Genomic DNA, 24,177 nt, shown 5'->3' with positions numbered 1-24,177 from the left:
AATCTCCTTCACCACAAATAAACTGTTATTGCTAACTTTTTTTTGAACGCTTTATCCCAGGTCTGTTGGAAGCTGGTTGGAGGTTGAAGAATGATGAATTCTCATGGCTACTGTCTCCAGCATGTGATGATGCTAACAAAAACAAGCAGATGTGGTTTTGTGGATCACTGAACATTCATTTATTCACTCCCTAAAATCAAGGGGTATTTCACACCTATTGCAAAGCCACTGGCCTGATAGGCAACAATCCACAATGGTAAACAACTCAGACTTAAAAATAAGACTCCTACTTGTGGGAAGACAGGTCATTAGGAGGAGAAAATGTGTAAGAAGCTATGTAGAACGTTAGATCCTAACAAGTTCACTGTGGAAATCTCAAAGCAAGATCGCAAAGGGGTGTGCTTGGTAGCACAGTTGCATCTTTAGCTTCCCCCCCCCGCCCCCACGGGGTAGGGTCTCTCTCTAGCCCAGGCTGACCTGGAATTCACTATGCAGTTTCAGGGTGGCCTCGAACTCATAGCGATCCTCCTACCTCTGCCTCCCGAGTGCTGGGATTTAAAGACGTGCGCCACCACGCCCGGCTTCTTTCACAGATTTGACACCAGCCGCAAGTACGTCCCCAAGAGAAAGATAATATTGTATATTTTGGGGGAAACTGAGGCAGGAGGCAGCCATCCCCTTACGGGTCGGTGGCTGGCTAGCAGCCTGGGACGGTGAGCCTCAAGCGCCCCTTCTGCTCGTGGCAGCCCTGACCTTGGAGTTCGGGACTTACCAGCACCCCTTATCCCTTCTCTCGGGGGACACGCAGTTTGGCGGCTGCGGGCTGAGGTATCCCAAAGGAGCCAAGGTGGGTCCCGGGAGAGAGGCTGCACCCCGACGGCCGGAGGGGAGGGAGGCGTACTGGGAGGTGGGGTGACCCCCGAGACCCCCCTCTTGGGGCTTTGCAGGACAGGACGGTGTTTGGGGGGTCCCAGCGGCAGGTGCAGATGACGTGCCTCTCCAGGGGCGCGCGCGGGTCCCTCGGGGAAGGGGTGGGGCGCGGCAGGGGAGGGGTTAACGGGGGCGGGGCGGCGCTGCCCGGGGCGGGGCCTCGGCCGCAAGTGCAGCCGCGGGGACCCGGGGGAGTCGCCGCCGTCCTGCCCCGCGGGGGCGCCCGCCGGGTCCCCGCTCCGCCGAGAGCCCGGCCGAGCCGCAGCCGAGCGTGGCGCCGCCCGGGGCCCGGTGCAGCCGCCCAGCCCAGGCCAGGTAGGCTCTGTCCCTCCGCCGACCCCCTTCCCGCCAAAGGCTCGCCGCCTCCTGGTGGCCCGGCCTTGGCCCTGGGTTCCAGTGCCTCTGCCTCAGTCTCCCTGTCCGCCCCCACCGCTGCCCTGAGCACTGCTCCCTGTGGGTTCCTTCCCATCTCTCTCCCTCTCTCTCTCTCTCTCTCTCTCTCTCTCTCTCTCTCTCTCGCGTTTGCGTGTTGCCCAAGGTCTCCCTGGACAGCCTAGGCTGGCTTTGAACTCACTATGTAGTTCAGGCTGATGCCAAACTCATGGCAAACCTCCTGCCTCAGCATCCCAGATTGTTGGGATTACAGGCACGTCCACGAGGTCATTTTTATTCTTTTTATTTGACCTTGTTGTTTTGTGGGTTTGTGTATGGTGGTGCGTTTTATTTTATTTATTTATTTATTTATTTACCCCCCCCCCCCCGAGGTAGGGTCTCACTCTAGCCCCAGGCTGACCTGCGATTCACTATGTATTCTCAGGGTACCCTTGCATTCACAGCGATCCTCGTACCTCTGCCTCCCAAGTGCTGGGTGGTTTTTCTTTTTCTTTTTCTTTTTTTTTTAAGTGGGGTCTCTAGCCCAGGCTGGCCTCAAACTCACGGAGATCCTCCTACCTCAGCCTCTGGAATGCTGGGATTAAAGGCGTGGGCCACTGCAACTGGCTTTATTATTATTATTATTGGAGTCCTTTTACTTAAGTGCATTTTGATTCTGCATGTCGTCCAGGCAGCCCTTGAACTTGACAGCCTCCTAAGGAATAAGCCTCCTAAGGAATAAGATCACCGTTTCGTACCACCAACCGCATCAGTGGGCTGTGTTTTCCCTCTGTCCCCCACCCCCAGGTCCGCTCCATTTGCTTCTGAGTCTCTTCCTTTCTGTCTCTTCCCGCGTGGCATGGGACCTTCAGTCTCAGATGATCGCTACCTCTGTCTCCCTTTCCGAGCTTCTCTGTGCCCCTCTGTTATATTTTGTTTTTTTTTTTTCCATCAATCACCCTGTTACTACCCTGTTTGGTACCTTCAGCCCCTAAATCCTAAAACATCTCAGAACTTTTCCTCTATGCTTAAGACTGAGGTAGGGGTCAGTGGGCTTGTGACCTGGCGTAAGTGGACTGTAAGTGACACGGTGACCTCAAGACCCCCTTCAGAGTCACCCCCTGGTTCTGAAGCCACACCCACCCCACCCTCCAATTTCAGGAATTCCTGGCTGGGGGTGGTGGACTTCCTCCCCCACTTCCTCCCTTCCAGGATTTGGCTAGGTTGATATTAACTCCTTCCTCCCTTTATAGCATTCCCCTGCCCCGGAAGTGGATGCTTTGAGCAGCTTGCCCAGGCTGAGAGGGCGCTAGGGACTCTGTGAATCATGGTCGTGTGTGTGTGTGTGTGTGTGTGTGTGTGTGTGTGTGTGTGTGTCTGGGTTCCGGGGGCACAGAGAGAGAAGACAGGGGCTAACCTCAACACTCTTCGAGAGCTCCCACCAGCCCCCCATACTTCAGCTTTACCAAAGGCAATCCCCTCACTCCCACCAGGTCTGCCTCTATGCTTGAACTTGACTTTATATTTGGAGTGACGATGGGACATTTTCCTGTCCGCCAAGGGGTTCTCCTAGGCAAAGCTCAGGGAGATGGAAGAGGGGGGTTCTCAGAACCCCTGGAATTACATGATATACAGCACTTGTAGGAACCTGGCTTGGTGGCACATGCTTTTCTTTCTTGCTCTTGGAAAGTGGGTGGAGGCAGGAGGAACAGGAGTTCAAGGTCAGCCTGGGCTACATGAGGCCTCAAAACAACAAGAACCCCATTCTTTTTTTTAAATGTTTAATTTATTTTTTTTTCATTTATTTGTATTTACTTATTTGAGAGCAACAAACAGAGAAAGAAAGAGGCAGATAGAGAGAATGGGCGCACCAGGGCCTCCAGCCACTGCAAATGAACTCCAGGCGCGTGCACCCTCTTCTGCATCTGGCTAACGTGGGTCCTGGGGAATCCAGCCTTGAACCGGGGTCCTTAGGCTTCACAGGCAAGCACTTAACCGCTACGCCATCTCTCCAGCCCCAAGAACCCCATTCTTGTGTCACATGCCTGTTGGGAACACGAATATTCAGGAGGCAGGGACAGGGGGAATCTCAGATTTGAGGCCAGCCTGAGCTGCACAGTGAAATTCTGCCTTCTGTTCTTTGGATGGTTCCAGCCTTCGGAGGGGAGCTCTGAAGACTCGGGCTCCATCAAACCAGAGGTCCTCAGGACATGGCAGTCATTCAACCCAAGCAGATCAGTGTTGATCTTTTTATTTTTTGGTTTTTCCAGGTAGGGTTTCACGCTAGCCCAGGCTGACCTGGAATTCACTATGCAGTCTCAGGGTGGCCTCAAACTCACGGCGATCCTCCTACCTCTGCCTCCCGAGTGCTGGGATTAAGGGCATGCACCACCACGTCTGGCCATCCCCCCTTTAAAAAAAATTTTTTTTTAGTTTTATTTATTTATTTGAGAGTGACAGAGAGAGAGAGAGAGAGAGAGAGAGAGAGAAAATGGGCGCATCAGGGCCTCCAGCCACTGCAAATGCACTCCAGACGCATGCGCCACCTTGTGCATCTGACTTACGTGGGTTCTGGGGAATTGAACCATGTTCCTTTGGTTTTTGCAGGCAAATGCCGTAACCACTAAGTCATCTATCTCCCCAGCCCATTTTTTTTATCCCCTAAATTTTAAAGATTTTTTTAAATTTTCATTTTATTTATTAAAGAGGGAGAGCATGAGAGGCAGATAGAGAACAGGCATGCCAGGGCCTCCAGCCACTGCAAACGAATTCCAGACACATGCGCCACCTTGTGCATCTGGCTTATGTGGGTCCTGACGAAGCAAACCTGGGTCCTTAGGCTTCACAGGCAAGTGCCTTTAATCGCTAAGCCATCTCTCCACCCTCATCCCCAATTTTTGATAGGGAAACTGAGGCCCCAGAGAAGGAATCCTTACTATCAGTGCTAGGCTGTGGGGTTCAGAACGTTTGTCCAACTGTTACCCAAAATTGAAAAACCTGGTTTTCCTTGGCCTTGTCTGGAGAGCTAAAGTTTAATTCTTTTTTTTTTAATTTTTTTTTTAATTTTTATTTATTTATTTATTTGAGAACGACAGATACAGAGAGAAAGACAGAGGGAGAGAGAGAAATGGGCGCACCAGGGCTTCCAGCCTCTGCAAACGAACTCCAGACACATGCGCCCCCTTGTGCATCTGGCTAACGTGGGACCTGGGGAACCGAGCCTCGAACCAGGGTCCTTAGGCTTCACAGGCAAGCGCTTAACCGCTAAGCCATCTCTCCAACCCTAAAGTTTAATTCTTTTGCTACCATTAAGTTGGAGGAATTAGGGGAAGCAGGTCTTTGAGGTGAGTAGGGGGGGCTATGCCAGGCTGAGAGCGGGTAGCTGGAGGAGGCAGAGGAGAATTTTGGGGTCACAGGTGGGCTGGGTGGAGGGGGTGGAGTTGAGTGGGGAGAGAGGCAGGGAGGGGGAATTAGCTCTGCCTCTGTCTCCTGACCCTCCCCACGAAGCCCACTGTTCCCTCAGGACAGGGCCTATAATTTTGTTTGTGTCTAGACAAATAATAACTCAGCCGGTGTGAACAGGGAGGGACGAAGCGAGACCGCTGAGCATAGGGTACAAAGCACCTTGGGTTCCTACGGTCCCTCCAGGTGGTGAGAACTTCACGGCGGTGGGGGGGGTCATGTAAGGCGATGGCCCGTCACCCCACCCTTGTCCACTCAGGATCTTAGAATGCTACACAGTCTTAGACTTCATCTTTTTTTTTTTTTTTTTTTTTTTTGAGGTAGGGTCTCGCTCTAGCCCAGGCTGACCTGGAATTCACTATGGAGTCTCAGGGTGGCCTCGAACTCACTGTGATCCTCCTACCTCTGCCTCCTGAGTGCTGGGATTAAAGGCGTGCACCACCACGCCAGTCAGACTTCATCTTTTTGGAAAATTAAGGATAAAGAAACAGCAGAAATGGGAGAAAAGAGGAAGTGGGGTTCACCTATTTACGGTCTGTTCTCATTTCTTTTTTTCTTAACTTTAATTTTATTTATTTGAGAGAGAAAGGGAAAGAAATAGGCAGGTAGAGAGAAAGCGAGAGAGAGAAAGAATGGGCACACCAGGGCCTCCAGCCACTGCAAACGAACTCCAGATGTGTGTGCCCCCTTGTGCATCTGGCTTACGGGGGTCCTGGGGAAGCAAACTTGGGTCCTTTGGCCTTGCAGGCAACAGCTTTAACCGCTAAGCCATCTCTCCAGCCCCTGTTCTCATTTCTGTAAAAAAAAAATAAAAAGAAAATGAAAAGAGAAACATGTATTCAAGTTTGCTGGGCAAAGATAAAATCACCCAAGGGTTTAATAATAGATTATGAAAGTCATAGTGTTTTTTCAAAAAAAAGAAATCATAGTGTTCTAACAATAGAACTTTAGAATCTTGGAATGTGAGACTCCTGGAATATTGGAAACTGACAAGGGTAGGCCCTTGCAAAGGCAAGGATAATAATAATAGAATGAGAGCAGATCAAAGCTTTAGAATGTTTTACTGGAACATTCCACCCAGAACTGGACTGGCCATAGATCCTTAGAATTTGAGAACTGTTAGAAGGCTGAGTTGTTAGCGGGGAATGTCTGAGAATTCAAGTACCCCTTTGCTAGGTGATGTAGGTACACTGGGAGGGGCATGGAGACACTCTTCTTAGCAGAAATGGGGAAACTGAGGCCCAGGCAAGGCATCAGGGTGGCCAACGGCACCCCTGCCCCCTGATTTCCGCCTGCTGCCAAGGCACCAGGTGGGGAGCGAGACACAGTGATCACATTTCATTCCTAATGAGCTGAGCTGGCCAGTCTCCTGGGGCTGAGGAGGGGGGCCGGGGAGCCAGAAGCCCAAAGTGGAGGAAAAAATGGGGAGGTCAGCCTGTTGGCTTCCAAAACAAGGCTGGTGAGTTGAGGGGTGATGGGGATAAGGGGGGGCTCTTGTCTTTTCCACCTGCTGTCTCTTGAGCCTGGCGGGGCCAGGAATTTATCTGGCTTGAGCAGCTGAAGCCTTGGTGGGGAGGACTGGGGCTCAAGCTACTCCTTCCTGTGTCCCCATGATTATCTCTGGACTTATCTCTGTGGTGGGAACACAAGTTGTGGGGGGGTTGCTGTGAGATAGGAGGAGCTTCTTATGGGCTGTGAGAGTTAGGGGTTCATTGCTCCAGCAAAAAATAAAATATGGCTGGGCGTGGTGGCGCACACCTTTAATCCCAGCACCTGGGAGGCAGAAGTAGGACTGTTGTGAGTTCGAGGCCACCCTGAGACTCCATAGTGAATTTCAGGTCAGTCTGGGCTAGAGTGAGACCCTACCTCACACACACACACAAATAAATAAATTAATTAATTAAATAAATAAATAAATAAAATATGGGCGGGAGAGATGGCTTAGTGGTTAAGGTGCTTGCCTGCAAAGCCTAAGGACCCATGTTCGACTCTCCAGGTCCCACATAAGCCAGAGGCACAAGGCAACGCAAGTGCGCAAGATCACATATGCGCAAAAGGTGGTGCATGTGTTTGGAGTTCGATTGCAATGGCTGAAGACCCTGGCATGCAAACTCACTCTTACTCTGTCTCTCTCTTAAAACAACAACAACAAAAAACTATTGCTACACCAGGTCTTAGTTTCCATCTACCAGGAAGAGATAGTTCCCCAGCCTAGTCACACGCAGCCCGTAGGGATTTGTGCACTTTTAAGCGTCGGAGGTGCTTTGGGCATTTCATGATGGACAGATGTCAGGCTGTCTGTACAGCATCCCTGCCCCACGCCGGGTACCCCCAGGACATGTGTCTACTGAGGACAGAAGGAGTAGGTGCCGGCTAGTTCTCTGGGAGGAAATTAGCACTAGGAAGTTTATTTCCGTTGGCTGTCAGGAATGTCTCTATTGTGTGCGAGGCTCCAGTCTCAGCAGGACCTGCAGATGAAGGAGGCCCGGCAGGGGACCCCGAGCTGGCCACGTGGCCCCGCCTCCCATGACAAAACATTCACTTCTTATCTCAGCCATCCAGTACCTGTGAAGAAGTCATTGTTAAATAGGGTATTTTTGTCTGTTTGTTTTTGTTTTTTGTGACGTAGGATCTCCCTGTAGTTCAGGCTGACCTGGAATTCACTCTCTAGTCTCATGGTGGCCTTGGACTCATGGTGATTCTCCTACCTCTGCCTCCCAACTGCAGGGATTAAACACATGGGCCACCAAGTCTGGCTTAAACGGGGTATTTTTTTAGTTATTATTTTGTAATACTGGAAATACAACCTAAACTTGGACAAGTCAGACCAGCTCTTTACTTCTGAGCCACGCCCCAGCCCCTCACTGTGGATCTAGACAAGTGCTCTACCTCTGAGCCACGCCCCCAGCCCCTCACTGTGGACTCTAGACAAGTGCTCTACCTCTGAGCCATGGCCCCAGCCCCTCACTGTGGATCCTAGACAAGTGCTCTACCTCTGAGCCACGACCCCAGCCCCTCACTGTGGATCCTAGACAAGTGCTCTACCTCTGAGCCACGCCCCCAGCCCCTCACTGTGGATCCTAGACAAGTGCTCTACCTCTGAGCCACGCCCCCAGCCCCTCACTGTGGATCTAGACAAGTGCTCCACCTCTGAGCCACGCCCCCAGCCCCTCACTGTGGATCCTAGACAAGTGCTCTACCTCTGAGCCACGCCCCCAGCCCCTCACTGTGGATCTAGACAAGTGCTCCACCTCTGAGCCACGCCCCCAGCCCCTCACTGTGGATCTAGACAAGTGTTCTACCTCTGAGCCACGCCCCCAGCCCCTCACTGTGGGTTCTAGACAAGTGCTCTACCTCTGAGCCACGCCCCCAGCCCCTCACTGTGGATCTAGACAAGTGCTCTACCTCTGAGCCACGCCCCCAGCCCCTCACTGTGGATCTAGACAAGTGCTCTACCTCTGAGCCACGCCCCCAGCCCCTCACTGTGGATCTAGACAAGTGCTCTACCTCTGAGCCACGCCCCCAGCCCCTCACTGGTGGATCCTAGACAAGTGCTCTACCTCTGAGCCACGCCCCCAGCCCCTCACTGGTGGATATACCATATCTCATTCCACATGTGGTATGATCAGGATAGAGATTATGCCCTCTATTTGCAGATAGGGAACCGGGCAACTGAAGTAATTCGCAGGAGGAAGGACAGAAGGCGATGCCCAAAGGGCAGACATAGGACGACCTTAGGAGAAATGAACAGGCCAGAAGAGAGGAATGAGGTTTTGTAGGGATTGGTTTGGGTGGGGGGTTGCCATGGAAGACAAGGAGAGAGTGGCTTACACCGGACTGCTTAGGAATAAGTCTCAACCACTAACCCTCACGGGACCAGAAACTTAACAACTCTAGGGTGAGCGCAGTAGGCACCTAAGGACCCCATATGGGACTGGACATGAAGGAGCAGGACACAGCCTGACCTTTCCAAGTCAATTAGGAAGCGGATGCATCTTGACCTTTTATCTCTTCAAGGCTGACTCCTTCCACTGCTCCCCCCCCCCCCATCACACGCCGGGCTTGATTCTGAGGTGTAGAATCAGGGAAGGGAGAGGTTACTCCCTTGGGAAATGTGCTGGCCAAGGCTTGGTACCCACTGCTGGATGCTTCTGATGACACACACACATTTTTAAATTTTTTGTTGTTGTTGTTCATTTTTATTTATTTATTTGAGAGTGACAGGACAGAAAGAGGCAGATATAGAGAGAGAGGGAGAATGGGCACGCCAGGGTTTCCAGCCAGTGCAAGCGAATTCCAGATGCATGCACCCCCTTGTGCATCTGGCTAATGTGGGTCCTGGAGAATCAAGCTTCAAACTGGGGTCCTTAGTCTTCACAGGCAAGCGCTTAACTGCTAAGCCATCTCTCCAGCCCACTTTTTTTTTTTTTTTTTTTTTTTGAGGTAGGGTGTCTAACCCAGGCTGACCTGGAATTCACTAGTTTCAGGGTGGCCTCAAATTCATGGCGATCCTCCTACCTCTGCCTTCCAAGTGCTGGGATTAAAGGCATGTGCCACCATGTCCAGTTTCACTTATATTTTGATTTATTTATTAGACACAGAGTGGGAGAGAGAGAGTGAAAGTGGGTGCACCAGGGCCTGTAGCCACTGCAAGTGAACTCCAGACACATGCGTGAGTATGTACATCTGGCTTACGTGGGACCTGGAGAATCGAACCTGGGTCCTTAGGCTTCACAGGCATGCACCTTAACTGGTAAGCCATCTCTCCCACTTCTGGTCACTTACAGAGTGCCTACTGTATCCTGCTCAGTGTGCTGGTAATAGGGCAGGCTCCAAGATATACACAAGGTCTGTGTCCTTCCAGAACAGACAGAAATAGAAACAGTGTACAATAGACAGAAAGAAACAGTGTACCTACAAGGTGCTGTGAACAGGGGCTCTTGAGCCAGCTGAGCAAAGTGGTGCATGCATCTGAAGTGCATCTGCTATGGCAAGAGACCCTGGTGTGCTCATAGTATCTTTCTCTGCTCACAAATACATACATACATACATACATAATTTTTTTTTCAGGGTAGAATCTTGTTTTAGCTCAGGCTGATGTGGAATTCACTATGTAGTTTCAGGCTGGCCTTGAACTGACAGTGATCCTCCTACCTCTGACTCCCAAATGGTGGGATTAAAGGCGTGCACCACCACACTTGACTATAAATAAAAACTTTTTTTTTTTGAGGTAGGGTCTCACTCTAGCCTAGGCTGAAATGAAATTTATGCTGTAGCTCCAGGCTGGCCTCCAACTCATAGTGAGCCTCCTACCTCAGTCTCCTGAGTGCTGGCCTATAATTTTTTTTTTTTTTTTTCGATGTAGGGTCTCACTCTAGCCCAGGCTGACCTGGAATTCACTCTGTAGTCTCAGGGTGGCTTCTAACTCATGGCGATCCTCCGACCTCTGCCTCCCAAGTGCTGGGATTAAAGGCGTGTGCCACCATGCCCGGCCTAAATATTTTTTAATTAATTAATTAATTTGCAAACAGAGAAAGGCAGAGTGAAAGAGAATGAGAGAATAGGTGTGCCAGGGCCTCTAACCACTACAAATGAATCCTACATGCATGCACCTCTTTGTGTATCTGGCTTTACTTGGGAACTGAGGAATTGAACCTAGGTCCTTAGGCTTTGCAGGCAAGTGCCTTAACCACTACGGCATCTCTCCAGCCCCCTAAATAATTTTTTCCTTCTTTTCTTTTTTGCTTTTTTTGAGGTAGGGTCTCACTGTTGCCCAGGCTGACCTGGAATTCACTTTGTATTCTCAGGGTGGCCTCAAACTCATGGCTATCCTCCTATCTCTGTCTCCCAAATGCTGGGATTAAAGGCGTGCGCCCTAAATCATTTTTTTGACATTTAAAAAATATTATTCATTTTATTTTTATAATTAATTTTTAGAGTAAACTCTTCTATTTATTTATTAATTTTTGTTGACAACTTCCATAATTGTAAACAATATCCCATGGTAATTCCCTCCCTCCCCCCACTTTCCCCTTTGAAATTCCATTCTCCATCATATCCCCTTCCCATCTCAATCAGTCTCTCTTTTATTTTGATGTCATGATCTTTTCCTCCTCTTATGATGGTCTTGTGTAGGTAGTGTCAGGCACTGTGAGGTCATGGATATCCAGGCCATTTTGTGTCTTGAGGAGCACATTGTAAGGAGCCCTACCCTTCCTTTGGCTCTTACATTCTTTCCACCACCTCTTCCACAATGGACCCTGAGCCTTGGAAGATGTGATAGAAATATTTCAGTGCTGAGCACTCCTCTGTCACTTCTTCCCAGCACCATGATGCCTTCTGAGTTATCCCAAGGTCACTGCTATCTGAAAAGAGAAGGTTCTCTACCAAAAGTGAGAGTAGCATTAATATATGGGTATGAACATTGAGAGAAGTGCTTACTGGGTAGTTTGGTGAGCATAGTATATACATTTAGCCAGACAACAGCAGACGTTACACCCCCAGGGCTCATAACTACCCCTGTTGTAGGTTTTCAGTATCAGGGATGTATTCCCTCCCATGGAGCGAGCCTCCAGTCCAATTAGAGGGCAGCTGGTTTCCACCATGACAGATGTGCCACTGTTGTACCTGTTGGCTCATTTAGCCTGTCCGGCCAAATATAAAGCTTGCAATGCCCGCTGTAAAGTATCTTCTCTGGTGATTTCTCTTTCTCCCATTGAACAGCATGCAGAATGGCTTTTTCCAGCTTTCTGTCAGCTGATCTACATTGAGGAGGTTATCAGCTCAGCTCCAGCAGGATTTCTTAGTGGCCTTGCAGCCCAAGTATGTGGAGTCTTCAGCAATAGGGTCTTACCATCTATTCCTGGTGGGAAACCAAGGGCCTTGGCAATGGCCTGTAATGTTTTGGGGGCATCAGGGGCCACCCTGGGCAACAACTGACTGGAAGGTATCCCATCTCTGGCACTGAGAATTTTCTAGCTCCTAAGTGTTCCATTGTCCAAAAAAGTAGGTATCCATATGATTTATTTATATCCCCTTAGATTTTGATTAGCCCTCCCTCCACCTTTCCTTTACTCAATCCTCTGACCTCACTTAGACCTTTTCACCCCCATTAATCTGTTCTTTGACTTACAATGTTTTTGAGTTTGTTTTTTTTTTCAAGGTAGGATCTCACTCTAGCCCAGGCTGACCTGGAATTCACTACAAAGTCTCAGGCTGGCCTCGAACTCACGGCGATCCTCCTACCTCTGCCTCCCAAGTGCTGGGATTAAAGGCGTGTCCTGCCATGCCTAGTTTAGTTTTTCCTTCCTTTTTTGTGATGCCTCACTCACTCACCCACAGTTGGTATGCGCTCACTTACGGTGGCCCGAGCTGAGCGTTGGGCAGACTTCTCCGTTGCTCTTCCACCTGTCCTTATTTGAGCACAAGCCTCTTACTGCTTGTTTTCACAAGCTCTGGCAATTCCCAGGTCCCCGCTCCCTTATGTGACTGGGGTTACAGAAATGTGGCCACGCCCAGCTGTTTCTCTGGTTTCTGGGTATCAATCTCAAGCTGTCTCCCAGGGCTCCTCAGGCCCCCATGTTTGCATTGGCAATACTTTTAACTACTCAGCCATCTCTCCAGCCCTCAGCATATATATATATGTATGTGTGTATTTTTTTTTTTTTTGAAGTAAAATCTCACTGTAGCCCAGGCTGACCTGGAAGTCACTCTGTAGTCTCAGCTGGCCTTGAACTCACGGCAATCCTCCTACCCCTGCCTCTCGAGTACTGGGATTAAAGGTGTGCGCCACCACACCTGGCTCATATATATATATTTTTTTTGAATTTTGCTTAATCTGGAAGCTTTATTGTAAATTGCACCTTTTTATTTGTTTGAACTTTGTATTTTATTGTTTTGTTGTTGTTGTTGTTGTTGTTATTTTTGCTTTTAGATGTAGGGTCTCTCTCTCTAATCCAAGCTGACCTGGAATGGAGTCTCAGGGTGGTCTGTTGCCTTGGCCTCTGGAGTGTTGAGATTAAAGGCATGTGCCACCACGTCTGGCTATTTTCTTGTTTGTATTTTATTTTTCATTTATTTTAAATATTTTTGCTTATTTATTTATTTTTGTTTTAAGAGACAGCTTTTTAAAAATTATTATTATTGAGCGGAGTGTGGTGGTGCACACCTTTAATCCCAGCACTCAGGAAGCAGAGATAGGAGGATCACTGTGAGGTCAAGGCCACCCTGAGACTACATAGTGAATTCCAGGTCAGCCTGGCCAGAGTGAGACCCTACCTCAAAAAAAAAACAAAAAAAAAAATTATTATATTTTTGACTTTTCAAGGGAGGGTCCCATTTTAGCCCAGGTTGACCTGGAACTCACTATGTTGTCTCAGGGTGGCCTCAAACTCATGGTGATCATCCTACCTTATCTGTGAGGGTTTTAAACTTGTGACATGGGACAGAAGGGACATTCTACTCATTGCAAGGAAACCTCTTTGTGTTTCAGAGAGCCGCAAGCACTTAAAACCCATGAACTTTCAGCTGATCATCCCTAGGCAGCCCAGTCTCTGTTGGGAACTGGCAGATGCTCTTGCGCGGGTCACCCTGTAGCTGAATCATTTCTCATTTCTCCATATTCTGCATGTTTAACTACAGTACCATTACAGGCAAATTTCTTCTTGAACACCTTCACTTGTTTCTTTTTCTTCCTTCCTTTCTTTTTTTTTTTTCGAGGTAGGGTCTCACTGTAGCTCAGGCTAACCTGGAATTCAGTATGTAGTCTCAAACTCATGGCAATTCTATTATCTCTGCCTATTAAGTGCTGGGATTAAAGGCATGCGCCACCATGCCCAGCTTTCTTGTTTTATGGTTTCTTTTTTTCAAAAAAAGATTATTTATTTATTTATTTAGTTAGTTAGTTATTAGAGACAGAGAGAAAGAGTGAGAATGGGCACACCAGGACCTCTAGCCACTGCAAACAAACTCCAGATGTATGTGCAACCATGTGCATCTGGCTTACGTGGGTCCTAGCGAAATTGAACCTGGGGTCCTTGGGCTTTGCAGGCATGTGCCTTAACAACTAAGATAGCTCTCCAGATTTTATTTATGTCTTTATTATATATTAGAGACAGATAGGGAGAGAGGGAGACAGAGTGAAAATGAGCATGCCAAGGACTCTAGCCACTGCAAACGAACTCCAGATGTATGTGCCACTATGTGCATCTGGCTTAAGTGGGACTTGGAGAATCAAACCTGGGTCCTTAGTCTTCACAGGCAAGTGTCTTAACTGCTAAGCCATTCCTCCACGCCCCACTTCTTTCTCTTTTTTTATTTTTTAAGTTGCTGATAGGAGGAAAGGGTTTATTTTCACTTACATCCTTTTGTTTGTTTGTTTGGTTGGTTGGTTTTTTTTTTTTGTTTTGTTTTGTTTTTTTTGGTTTTTCGAGGTAGGGTCTCACTCTGGTCCAGGCTGACCTGGAATTAACTCTGTCATCTCAGGCTGGCCTTGAACTCATGGCGATCCTCCTACCTCTGCCTCCCAAGTGCTGGGATTAAAGGCGTGTGCCACCACGCTTGGCTTCACTTACATTCTTGAAGGGATATATCAGCATGGTGGGAAAACGTGGTAGAACGGAGGCTGGCATCACATCTTGCCACAGCAGCCAGCAAAAACCAGTGAGAATGAGCTGAGCTCTAAACAAACACTGGCAAGCTGGGCTGATAAGAAACCTTAAGTTCTGCCTCCAGTAACACACCTTCTCCAGGATGGATCCACTTCCCAGATTGCTACTATATAAAACACATGATGCTTTGGGAGACATTCCCCATCCAAATTGCCATGGGTTTGTTTCAGAAAGCTATGAATGGTCCCTTATCCTATCAGGATGTTTTAAGGGAAATTTAATCTCTCACATTAAGCTGATGAGGTAATATACAAAAGGTTGTACTTCTTCTGGTTCTCAGCACCATCTCTGATTGATCCCAATAAAATAACAAACTAAGGTAGGTAATAAGTCTACCTTATTGAGTTTATTAGGTTTCTAACTACTGTTGAGTTGTCTGAAGGGTAAATCATAGACTAGAGAGTGCATGGTTGAGAACTACTGCAGCCTTGAGTGGAACCTGAGCTATCTCTTTGGCCTGTTGACTAGCCTGGTAGTTTATTTTTGGTTGTTTGGGGTTTTTTTTTGTTTGTTTGTTTGTTTTGTTTTGTTTTTCCAGGTAGGGTCTCACTCTGGCTCAGGCTGACCTGGAATTTACTATGTAGTCTCAGGGTGGCCTCGAACTCACCACACCCAGCTTAGCCTGGTTTTTAACCTGAGAAATGTCGGAGTGGTCCTTCTGGTGGGCCTTGCAATGTATAGTAGCCACCTGAGTTGGAAGCCAGATGGCTTAGAGTAGAGCCAAACTCTTAGTGCCCTGTTTAATAGGGTTATTGTGGACAAGTGAGATTCCTTCTCCCTAGATGACTGTATGGGTGGATCACATGGAAAACACAGGCTGAATCTGTGTAAATATTAAATCTCATTCCAGCCCTCAACTGGAGAGTCATAATGAGAGTGATTAATTCAGGTTTTCAGGCTGATGTGGGAATACCCCAGAAGGGACTCAGATTCTATGACCCCTGTGAAGTCCCCTATTGTCTACCCAAATGCCTGTGTCCTTCCACTATAAAATTACTTCCCCTGTGATCCAGCCCTGGGATCTAGCAGTAAGGTAGCAAAACTTAAAAGTCTGGCGAGGTTTAAAGTGAGCTCCAGAGCTTGTAAATGAAGAGTCTAGTACTTATTAATTTTGCTTTCTGAGGCTCTTGAGTTGAAAGTTTTAAGGGCCTGGTAAGATTTTCAAGTGGGCTAAAGCTGGTTATTTCAATGACTGTCTTCATAGGGCCTTAAGAGCCTTAGGTTCCCTAGCTGGTCAGGTCAGGTGAGAGGCCTGGATGGTGACTGGTAGAATTTTATGTTATAATATTATTATTTATGTTTATACTTTCCTGTGAAGTGTTTAAGACCATATGGGTAGCTAAAAATTAATCTTTTTAGTTCTGGTCAGTTGAGATTATTCAGGCGTAACTTTTAGGGACTTGAAAGAAGTCCCTTGGTACCTTTAATTTTCCTCTGCCACTTGTGCTGTCAGGTATTCTTTTTTTTTTCTCAATTTTTATTAACATTTTCCATGATTATAAAAAATATCCCATGGTAATACCTTTCCTCCTTCCCCCACCCCCACTTGTTTTCTTTTTATTGTGATCATCAGCAATCCTTTGGACAGTAGTCAAGCCATTCCTCTGGTGAATTCTTTTTTATTTATTTACTTTTTTAAAAAATTTACTTATTGAGAGTGAGAGAGAGAGAGAAAGAGCCAGAGAGAGAGAGAGAGAGAGAGAGAGAGAGAATGGGCGCACCAGGGCTTCCAGCCACTTCAAAGGAACCCCAGACGCGTGCGCCCCCTTGTGCATCTGGCTAACGTGGGTCCTGGGGAATCGAGCCTTGAACTGGGGTCCTTAGGCTTCACAGGCAAACGCTTAACCGCTAAGCCATCTCTCCAGCCCCCCTCTCGTGAATTCTTACATGGGTGTAACCCTCTGTGCCTGCGGGAAGCAGGTCATCACCCTTGCTTGTATCAGCAAAGGGGATGAAAGAGCGGAGGTTCTGGACAGCGGACGTATGACAAGAGTCCTTTTCCTTGATGAAAACGGCCTGTGGGAGAGACTGTGGGAGAAAGCAAGCGGGGGGCCAGAGCGTTGGGAAGCGAGGGAGTTCGAGGGGCAGACAGACCTGAGTCCTCGGCAGCAGGTTCACGACTGGGGCTATTTAAAAATTTTTGTTGTTGTTGTTTTTTCGAGGTAGGGTCTCACCGTAGCCCAGGCTGACCTGGAATTCACTATGGAGTCTCAGGGTGGCCTCGAACTCACGGTGATCCTCCTACCTCTGCCTCCCGAGTGCTGGGATTGAAGGCGTGCGCCACCATGCCCGGCTTGAAAAATATTTTTGTTTGTTTGAGAGAGTGAAAGAAAAAGAGAGAGGGGCTGGAGACATAGCTTAGTGGTTAAGGCGCTAGCCTGTGAAGCCTAAGGACCCAGGTTCGAGTCCCAAGGACCCACATAAGCTAGATGGTACACGTATCTGGAATTGCTTTGCAATGCCTGGAGACCCTGGCACGCCAGTTTTCTTCTTTATCTATCAGCCTTTTCCTCTCTCATAAATAAATAAAGAGAGAGTGACAGAGAGAGAAACTGAGAATATGGGCACACTAGAGTCTCCTGCCTCTACAAATGAACTCCAAGCAGCTGACTTTATGTGGGTATTGATCCCAGGCCTTCAGGCCTTGGAAGCAAGTATCGTTAACCACTGAGAAATCTTTCCAGCCCCTATTTATTTATTTTATTTGGGAGGGGTTGGTAGGGTCTCACTCTTGCTCTGACTGGCCTGTAACTCACTGTGTAGTCCCAGGCTGGCCTTGAACTTACAGAAGCCTCCCTATATCTACCTCTCTGGTGCCCTCTTTCTTGAGAAAAGTTCTCACTATGTAGCTGAGGTTGATTGGAAACATACTATGTCGCCCAAACTAGCCTCTCAATTGCAGTACTTCTGATTCATTCTCCTGAGTGTGAAGATTATAGTGTGCCCTGCCAGGCCCCGACTTTAAATCTTCTTTTGGTTTTTCAAGGTAGGGTCTCACTGTAGCCAAGGCTGACCTGGAATTCACTCTGTGGTCTCAGGGCAGTCTTGAACTCACGATAATCCTCCTACCTCTGCCTCTCAAGTGCTGGGATTAAAGGTGTGCGCCACCACGCCCAGCTTTAAATCCTTTTTAAAAAAATTATTTATGCGAGCTGGAGAGATGGCTTAGCAGTTAAGGCGTCTACCTGCAAAGCCAAAGGATCCCAGTTTGATTCTCCAGGACTCACGTAAGCCAGATGCACAAGGGGATGCATGCACCTGGAATTTGTTTGCAGTGGCTGAAGGCCCTGACACACCCATTCTCTCTTGTCTCATTCTCTCTCACAAATAAAAAAATAATAATAAATATTTTTTAAAAATCGATTTACTTAGCCAGGTGTGGTGGCACACACCTTTAACCTAAGCACTTGGGAGGCAGAGGTAGGAGGATCGCCACCCTGAGACTACAGAGTGAATTCCAGGTCAGCCTGGGCTAGAATGAAAACACTAGCTCCATAAACCTATATAAATGTGAGATATACATAGGTAAATAGAGAGATGGCTTAGCAGTCAAGGCTCTTGCCTGTGAAGCCTTAACGACCCAGGTTCGACTTCCTAGCCAGATGCACATGGTGGTGCGTGTGTCTGGAGTTCATTTGCAGTAGCAGGAGGCCCTGATGTGCCAATATTCTCGCTCTCTCTTTCTTTCTCACTCTCTCTTTCTCTCTCACACACACAAATAAAACTTTTTAAGAGAGAGAAAGATAGAATGGGTACACTTGGGCCTCCTGCCACTACAAACAAACTCCAGATGCATGTGCCACTCTGTACATCTGCTTTACATGGGTACTGGGGGAATCAAACCCAGGCTGTCAGGTTTTGCAAGCAAGAGCCTTTAGACGTTGACCCATCTTAGATCTCCAGCACTTAAAAAAGATCTTTTTTGTTTTGCTTTGTTTTTGTTGTTTTCAAGGTAAGGTCTCACCCTGGCCTGGGCTGACCTGGAATTCACTATGTAGTCGCAGGGTGGCCTCGAACTCATGGAAATCCTCCTACCTCTGTCTTCTGAGTGTTAAAAAAGATCTTAACTGGAGTTAAGCTCAGACAGTGAAAGGAGAAAGCGCTTGGTGCTCTGACTGGAATAAAGTGGAAACAGGGAAGCCACCAACAAAACGTCCCCGGTACACACTTTTGCAAACCATGATGGCCAGGCTATTGGACAGATGAGGAAACTTTGGCCCCAAGAGGGGAAGGAATCCAGAGAGTCCCTGGGAACTTCCCAGATGCTCAAGTCACTGCCCAAAGGGAAGTCCTCATGGCTGTGCTCCAGATGGGCTGTGAGCTTTAAATCCATGGACGGGTCACTAACCCTCTGTCAGCTGTGGGCTACCGTCACTGCCTGCTGACATGCTTGCAGTAGCTTCCTACTGCCCTCCCTCTGGTCTCTCTGCCTCTCCTCAGCTAGCTTCACAGAGCAGTCAGGGAAAAAAAAAAACTTTCTAGCATGGGAATCAGCTATTATTATCTGCATGAAACTCTCCAATTCCATCCAAGTGGCTCTTCAGGTGCTTGCCTGGGATCCACAGTGAGGGGCTGGGGCGTGGCTCAGAGATAGAGCACTTGTCTAGAACCCACAGTGAGGGGCTGGGGGCGTGGCTCAGAGGTAGAGCACTTGTCTAGATCCACAGTGAGGGGCTGGGGGCGTGGCTCAGAGGTAGAGCACTTGTCTAGAGTCCACAGTGAGGGGCTGGGGGCGTGGCTCAGAGGTAGAGCACTTGTCTAGATCCACAGTGAGGGGCTGGGGGCGTGGCTCAGAGGTAGAGCACTTGTCTAGAACCCACAGTGAGGGCTGGGGGCGTGGCTCAGAGGTAGAGCACTTGTCTAGAGTCCACAGTGAGGGGCTGGGGGCGTGGCTCAGAGGTAGAGCACTTGTCTAGATCCACAGTGAGGGGCTGGGGGCGTGGCTCAGAGGTAGAGCACTTGTCTAGATCCACAGTGAGGGGCTGGGGGCGTGGCTCAGAGGTAGAGCACTTGTCTAGGATCCACAGTGAGGGGCTGGGGACGTGGCTCAGAGGTAGAGCACTTGTCTAGATCCACAGTGAGGGGCTGGGGGCGTGGCTCAGAGGTAGAGCACTTGTCTAGATCCACAGTGAGGGGCTGGGGGCGTGGCTCAGAGGTAGAGCACTTGTCTAGATCCACAGTGAGGGGCTGGGGGCGTGGCTCAGAGGTAGAGCACTTGTCTAGATCCACAGTGAGGGGCTGGGGGCGTGGCTCAGAGGTAGAGCACTTGTCTAGAACCCACAGTGAGGGGCTGGGGCCGTGGCTCAGAGATAGAGCACTTGTCTAGAACCCACAGTGAGGGGCTGGGGCCGTGGCTCAGAGATAGAGCACTTGTCTAGAACCCACAGTGAGGGGCTGGGGGCGTGGCTCAGAGGTAGAGCACTTGTCTAGATCCACAGTGAGGGGCTGGGGGCGTGGCTCAGAGGTAGAGCACTTGTCTAGAGTCCACAGTGAGGGGCTGGGGGTGTGGCTCAGAGGTAGAACACTTGTCTAGAACCCACAGTGACGGGCTGGGGGCGTGGCTCAGAGGTAGAGCACTTGTCTAGAGTCCACAGTGAGGGGCTTGGGGCCTGGCTCAGAGGTAGAGCACTTGTCTAGAGTCCACAGTGAGGGGTGGGGGCGTGGCTCAGAGGCAGAGCACTTGTCTAGAACCCACAGTGAGGGGCTGGGGGCGTGGCTCAGAGGTGGAGCACTTGTCTAGAGTCCACAGTGTGGGGCTCCGGATGCAAAAGCCCTGGATCCACTTCCTAAAGACATAAGCAGGCCTGTGGTGTACTCTGAAATCCCTGCATTCAGGGTAAAGCAAGAGGACCCAAGTACATGGTGGCTCATGTTTCTGGGGGGTTATTTTTTTAAATGAAGGGTATCACTCCTAACAGTTCAACTGCTCAGATAGAAGCTAGCCTCGATATCCATGACCTAGCAGTGCCTGGCATTATCTCATAATAGGAGAAAAAGACAATGACATCAAAATAAAAGGGAGACTAAAGGAGAGATGGATGCCATATTATGGGGAGCAGAGTTGTGACGGAGAAGTGGGGGAGGGGAGGGAGATATCATGGTTTATTGTCTGTAAGTATAGAAGTTGTCAATAAAAAAATATTAAATTTTTTTGTTTGTTTGTTTGTTTTTGGTGAGGTAGGGTCTCACTGTAGCTCAGGCTGACCTGGAATTCACTATATAATCTCAAGGTGGCCCTGAACTCACAGTGATCCTCCTACCTCTGCCTCCTGAGTGCTGGGATTAAAGGCGTGTGCCACCATGTCTGGCTAAAAATATTTTATTTATTTGCAAGGAGAGAGAGACAGAAGAGAGACAGTGAGAATAGATACACAGGAGCAGGGTATGGTGGCGCACGCCTTTAAATCCCAGCACTTGGGAAGTGTAGGTAGGAGGTTCGCTGTGAGTTCAAGACCACCTTGAGATTACAGAGTGAATTTCAGGTCTGCCTGGGCTAGAGTGAGACCCTACCTAAAACGAAACAAAAAAACTTCAAGCCAGATGTGGTGGCACAACATCAGGACCCTGGACAAGTCTTGGGTGGCTCCCTACCTCAGTTTGTCAAATGTGAACACCAACCATTTGCATCATGGGAATCTGGAAACATTTTAAGTGTTTCCTACAGTTGGCTACATTGTAGCTTTTTGTTGTTTGAGACAGTGTTTCATGTAGCCCAAGTTTGTCTCAAACGCCCTCTGTGGTTGAGGGTGACTTTGAACTCCTGACCCTCCTCTCTCCACCTCCCAAGTGCTGGGATTACAGGCATGCACCAGGCTCTGCACGCTGGGTCTTTAACATCTAATCTGGAAACCTCTGTTTGCCCAAGTCCCTCACATCTGTTTTTGTTTTGTTTTGTTTTTGTTTTTTCTGACATCTGTTGCTTTCAGGTAGGGTCCAAGCTGGATTTGCTGGGGTGTGTGGCTCCCTGTGGACAGATGTGGGGAGACGTGGGTGACAGATGTCCACATCTGCCTCATGCAGCCCTCTCTCCCACAGGCCCTGCGAGGTCAGCTTTCTACCAGGTGGTTAAGTGGAGCCAAACATCTCAAGCCCTCAGACCCCACCAGGACAGACCCCGAAGTCCTCCACGGGTCCATCAGACTTCTTCCGTCCACAACGCTCCTGTGTTCTAGTCCTTACTCATCTTTCTATTTCTTCCCACAGTCCCCAGCCCTAGCCAACGTTTTCTTAGAGAATACCTCATTTTCTTCCTCCTTGGTGAATATATATATATATATTTTTTTTTTTCCCCTCATTTTCTGCTGGGGCCTAACAAATGCTATCCTTCTTGCATCTTCCCCACTCTGTGTCCCCCCAACCCAACCCATCTGAACCCTCTGCTGATAGTTCCTGAGCCTTCTGGACCATTCCATGCCAGTGGCATTTCATCATGGCTGCGGTTTACTCCCTAGGACCTTGACCAGCATCCCACCCATTGGTGCCTTCACCGCCTCCTTAATTAACCACCCTAAACGGCCCTCCTCATCCGATCCCCCCTGCGCCCGTCAGGTGCATGACTCCGGCTCTCCATGGCTTGCCCAGTCACCCCTCTCTGACAGATCTCTCAGCCCGGCCTTGTTTCCCCCATCCCTCGGGCCACCTTCTCCTCCCGAGCCCTCCTCGCCGCCGCCCAGCTCAGCCGGGGTGGATTGCTCCGCGTGCCACCATGCCGCGCCCCTGAGCCTCCGGAGAGGGGCCCAGGGGACCCGATGGCCTCCCGCCCCCGGTGTCCCTGCAGCCCCCGGTGGGTCAGGGGGAGAAACGACTGGGACACGCCGGCGCCCAGCATGGGCAACCGCACGCTGGAGGGCTGCCACGTGGACTCGCGAGTGGACCACCTGTTCCCGCCGTCCCTGTACATCTTCGTCATCGGCGTGGGGCTGCCCACCAACTGCCTGGCCCTGTGGGCTGCCTACCGCCAGGTGCGCCAGCGCAACGAGCTGGGCGTCTACCTGATGAACCTGAGCATCGCCGACCTGCTGTACATCTGCACGCTGCCCCTGTGGGTGGACTACTTCCTCCACCACGACAACTGGATCCACGGCCCCGGCTCGTGCAAGCTCTTCGGCTTCGTCTTCTACAGCAACATCTACGTCAGCATCGCCTTCCTGTGCTGCATCTCCGTGGACCGCTACCTGGCCGTGGCGCACCCGCTGCGCTTCGCCCGGCTGCGCAGGGTCAAGACGGCCGTGGCCGTGAGCTCGCTGGTGTGGGCCACGGAGCTGGGCGCCAACTCGGCCCCGCTGTTCCACGACGAGCTCTTCCGGGACCGCTACAACCACACCTTCTGCTTCGAGAAGTTCCCCATGCAGGGCTGGGTGGCCTGGATGAACCTCTACCGCGTCTTCGTGGGCTTCCTCTTCCCCTGGGCGCTCATGCTGCTCTCCTACCGGGGCATCCTGCGGGCCGTGCAGGGCAGCGTGTCCACCGAGCGCCAGGAGAAGGCCAAGATCAAGAGGCTGGCCCTGAGCCTCATCGTCATCGTGCTCGTGTGCTTCGCCCCCTACCACGTGCTGCTGCTGTCCCGCAGCGCCGCCTACCTGGGCCGGCCCTGGGACTGCGCCTTCGAGGAGCGCATCTTCTCCGCCTACCACAGCTCGCTGGCCTTCACCAGCCTCAACTGCGTGGCCGACCCCATCCTCTACTGCCTGGTCAACGAGGGGGCCCGAGGGGACGTGGCCAAGGCCCTGCACCACCTCCTCCGCTTCCTGGCCAGCGACAAGCCCCAGGAGATGGCCAGCGCGTCTCTCACCCTGGAGACGCCGCTCACCTCCAAGAGGAGCAGCTCGGGCAAGGCGGGGGCGTCCGGCTGGGTGACCGGGGACCAGGGGCCTCTGAAGATGCTACTTCCGGCCCACTGAGCCAGGCTGGTCACCCTCCGCCCTCCTCTGCTGTATGCAAATTGTATGTAAATAAGGTTAAATTCCTGAGAATGTAAGAAAAAAGAGTGAGGTCTGCGTGCGGGTCGATATTAGCCGTCTTCGTCCATCGATCGGGACCCCTGATGATTCAGTCTGGCTGGCTGGGCCCGCTGGGATAATGACCCAGAGGTGCCCGGTGTCCCTGTGACTTCCCAGATTCTGCCGCCCTCTGGGGGTCACGGAGGGCTTCCTGGAAGAGGGGCCGAGTAAATTATGTCAAATGTTTGGTTTCCAAAGACGAAGACAAAAGGAGAAGAAAGATCCTAGCCTGGTGGCACATCAGTCGTCCCACCTGCTTGGGGACGCTGAGGCAGGAGGATCCCAAGTTCAAGACCTGCCTGGCTTACAGAGTGAGAAGTTACCTCAAAAGTAATAAGGGCTGGAGGGATGGCTTACTGGTTAAGGCGTTTGCCTGCAAAGCCAAATGACCCTGGTTCGATTCTCAGGACCCATGTAAGCCAGATGCACAAGGTGGCACGTGTGTCTGCAGTTTGTTTGCAGGGGCTGGAGGCCCTGGCGCGCCCATTCTCTATCTGCCTCTCTCTCTCCCTCTGCCTCTTTCTCTCTCTCAAATAAATAACTAAATAAAACTTTTAAAAATGTTTAAAAAGTAACAAGTGTTAAAGAGATGGCTCAGCAGTTAAGTGGGCTTCCCGCACAACAAGCAGGAGGACCTCGGTCTGCGCAAGTTCGAATCTCCAGAACCCGTGTTAAGCAGCTGGGCGTGGCCACACACACCTGTCACTACAGTCCTGAAGGGAGCAGAGACCCACGCATCTTCAGAG

General features: G+C 49.9%; 1 protein-coding gene across 1 annotated transcript; it reads left to right on the top strand.

Moving 5' to 3' along the window:
• Positions 1–1,184: 1,184 nt before the first annotated feature.
• Gpr4 (G protein-coupled receptor 4) lies at positions 1,185–23,878 on the top strand. The gene is made up of 2 exons (XM_045134009.1): positions 1,185–1,245; positions 21,468–23,878. The coding sequence occupies exon 2, from the start codon at positions 22,181–22,183 to the stop codon at positions 23,330–23,332; it is 1,152 nt and encodes a 383-aa protein (XP_044989944.1). The 5' UTR covers positions 1,185–1,245; positions 21,468–22,180; the 3' UTR covers positions 23,333–23,878.
• Positions 23,879–24,177: the final 299 nt, after the last annotated feature.

This window comes from Jaculus jaculus, chromosome 14 (genome assembly GCF_020740685.1).
Source record: "Jaculus jaculus isolate mJacJac1 chromosome 14, mJacJac1.mat.Y.cur, whole genome shotgun sequence".
In the NCBI taxonomy this organism is placed as follows: Eukaryota; Metazoa; Chordata; class Mammalia; order Rodentia; family Dipodidae; genus Jaculus; species Jaculus jaculus.
The sequence above is the reverse complement of the archived record's forward strand: the minus strand, read 5'-3'. Positions and strand labels throughout refer to the sequence as shown.

Excerpts from the sequence above, each read along its gene's own strand:
- Gpr4 (XM_045134009.1), top strand. The coding sequence starts at position 22,181 with ATGGCCTCCCGCCCCCGGTGTCCCTGCAGCCCCCGGTGGGTCAGGGGG.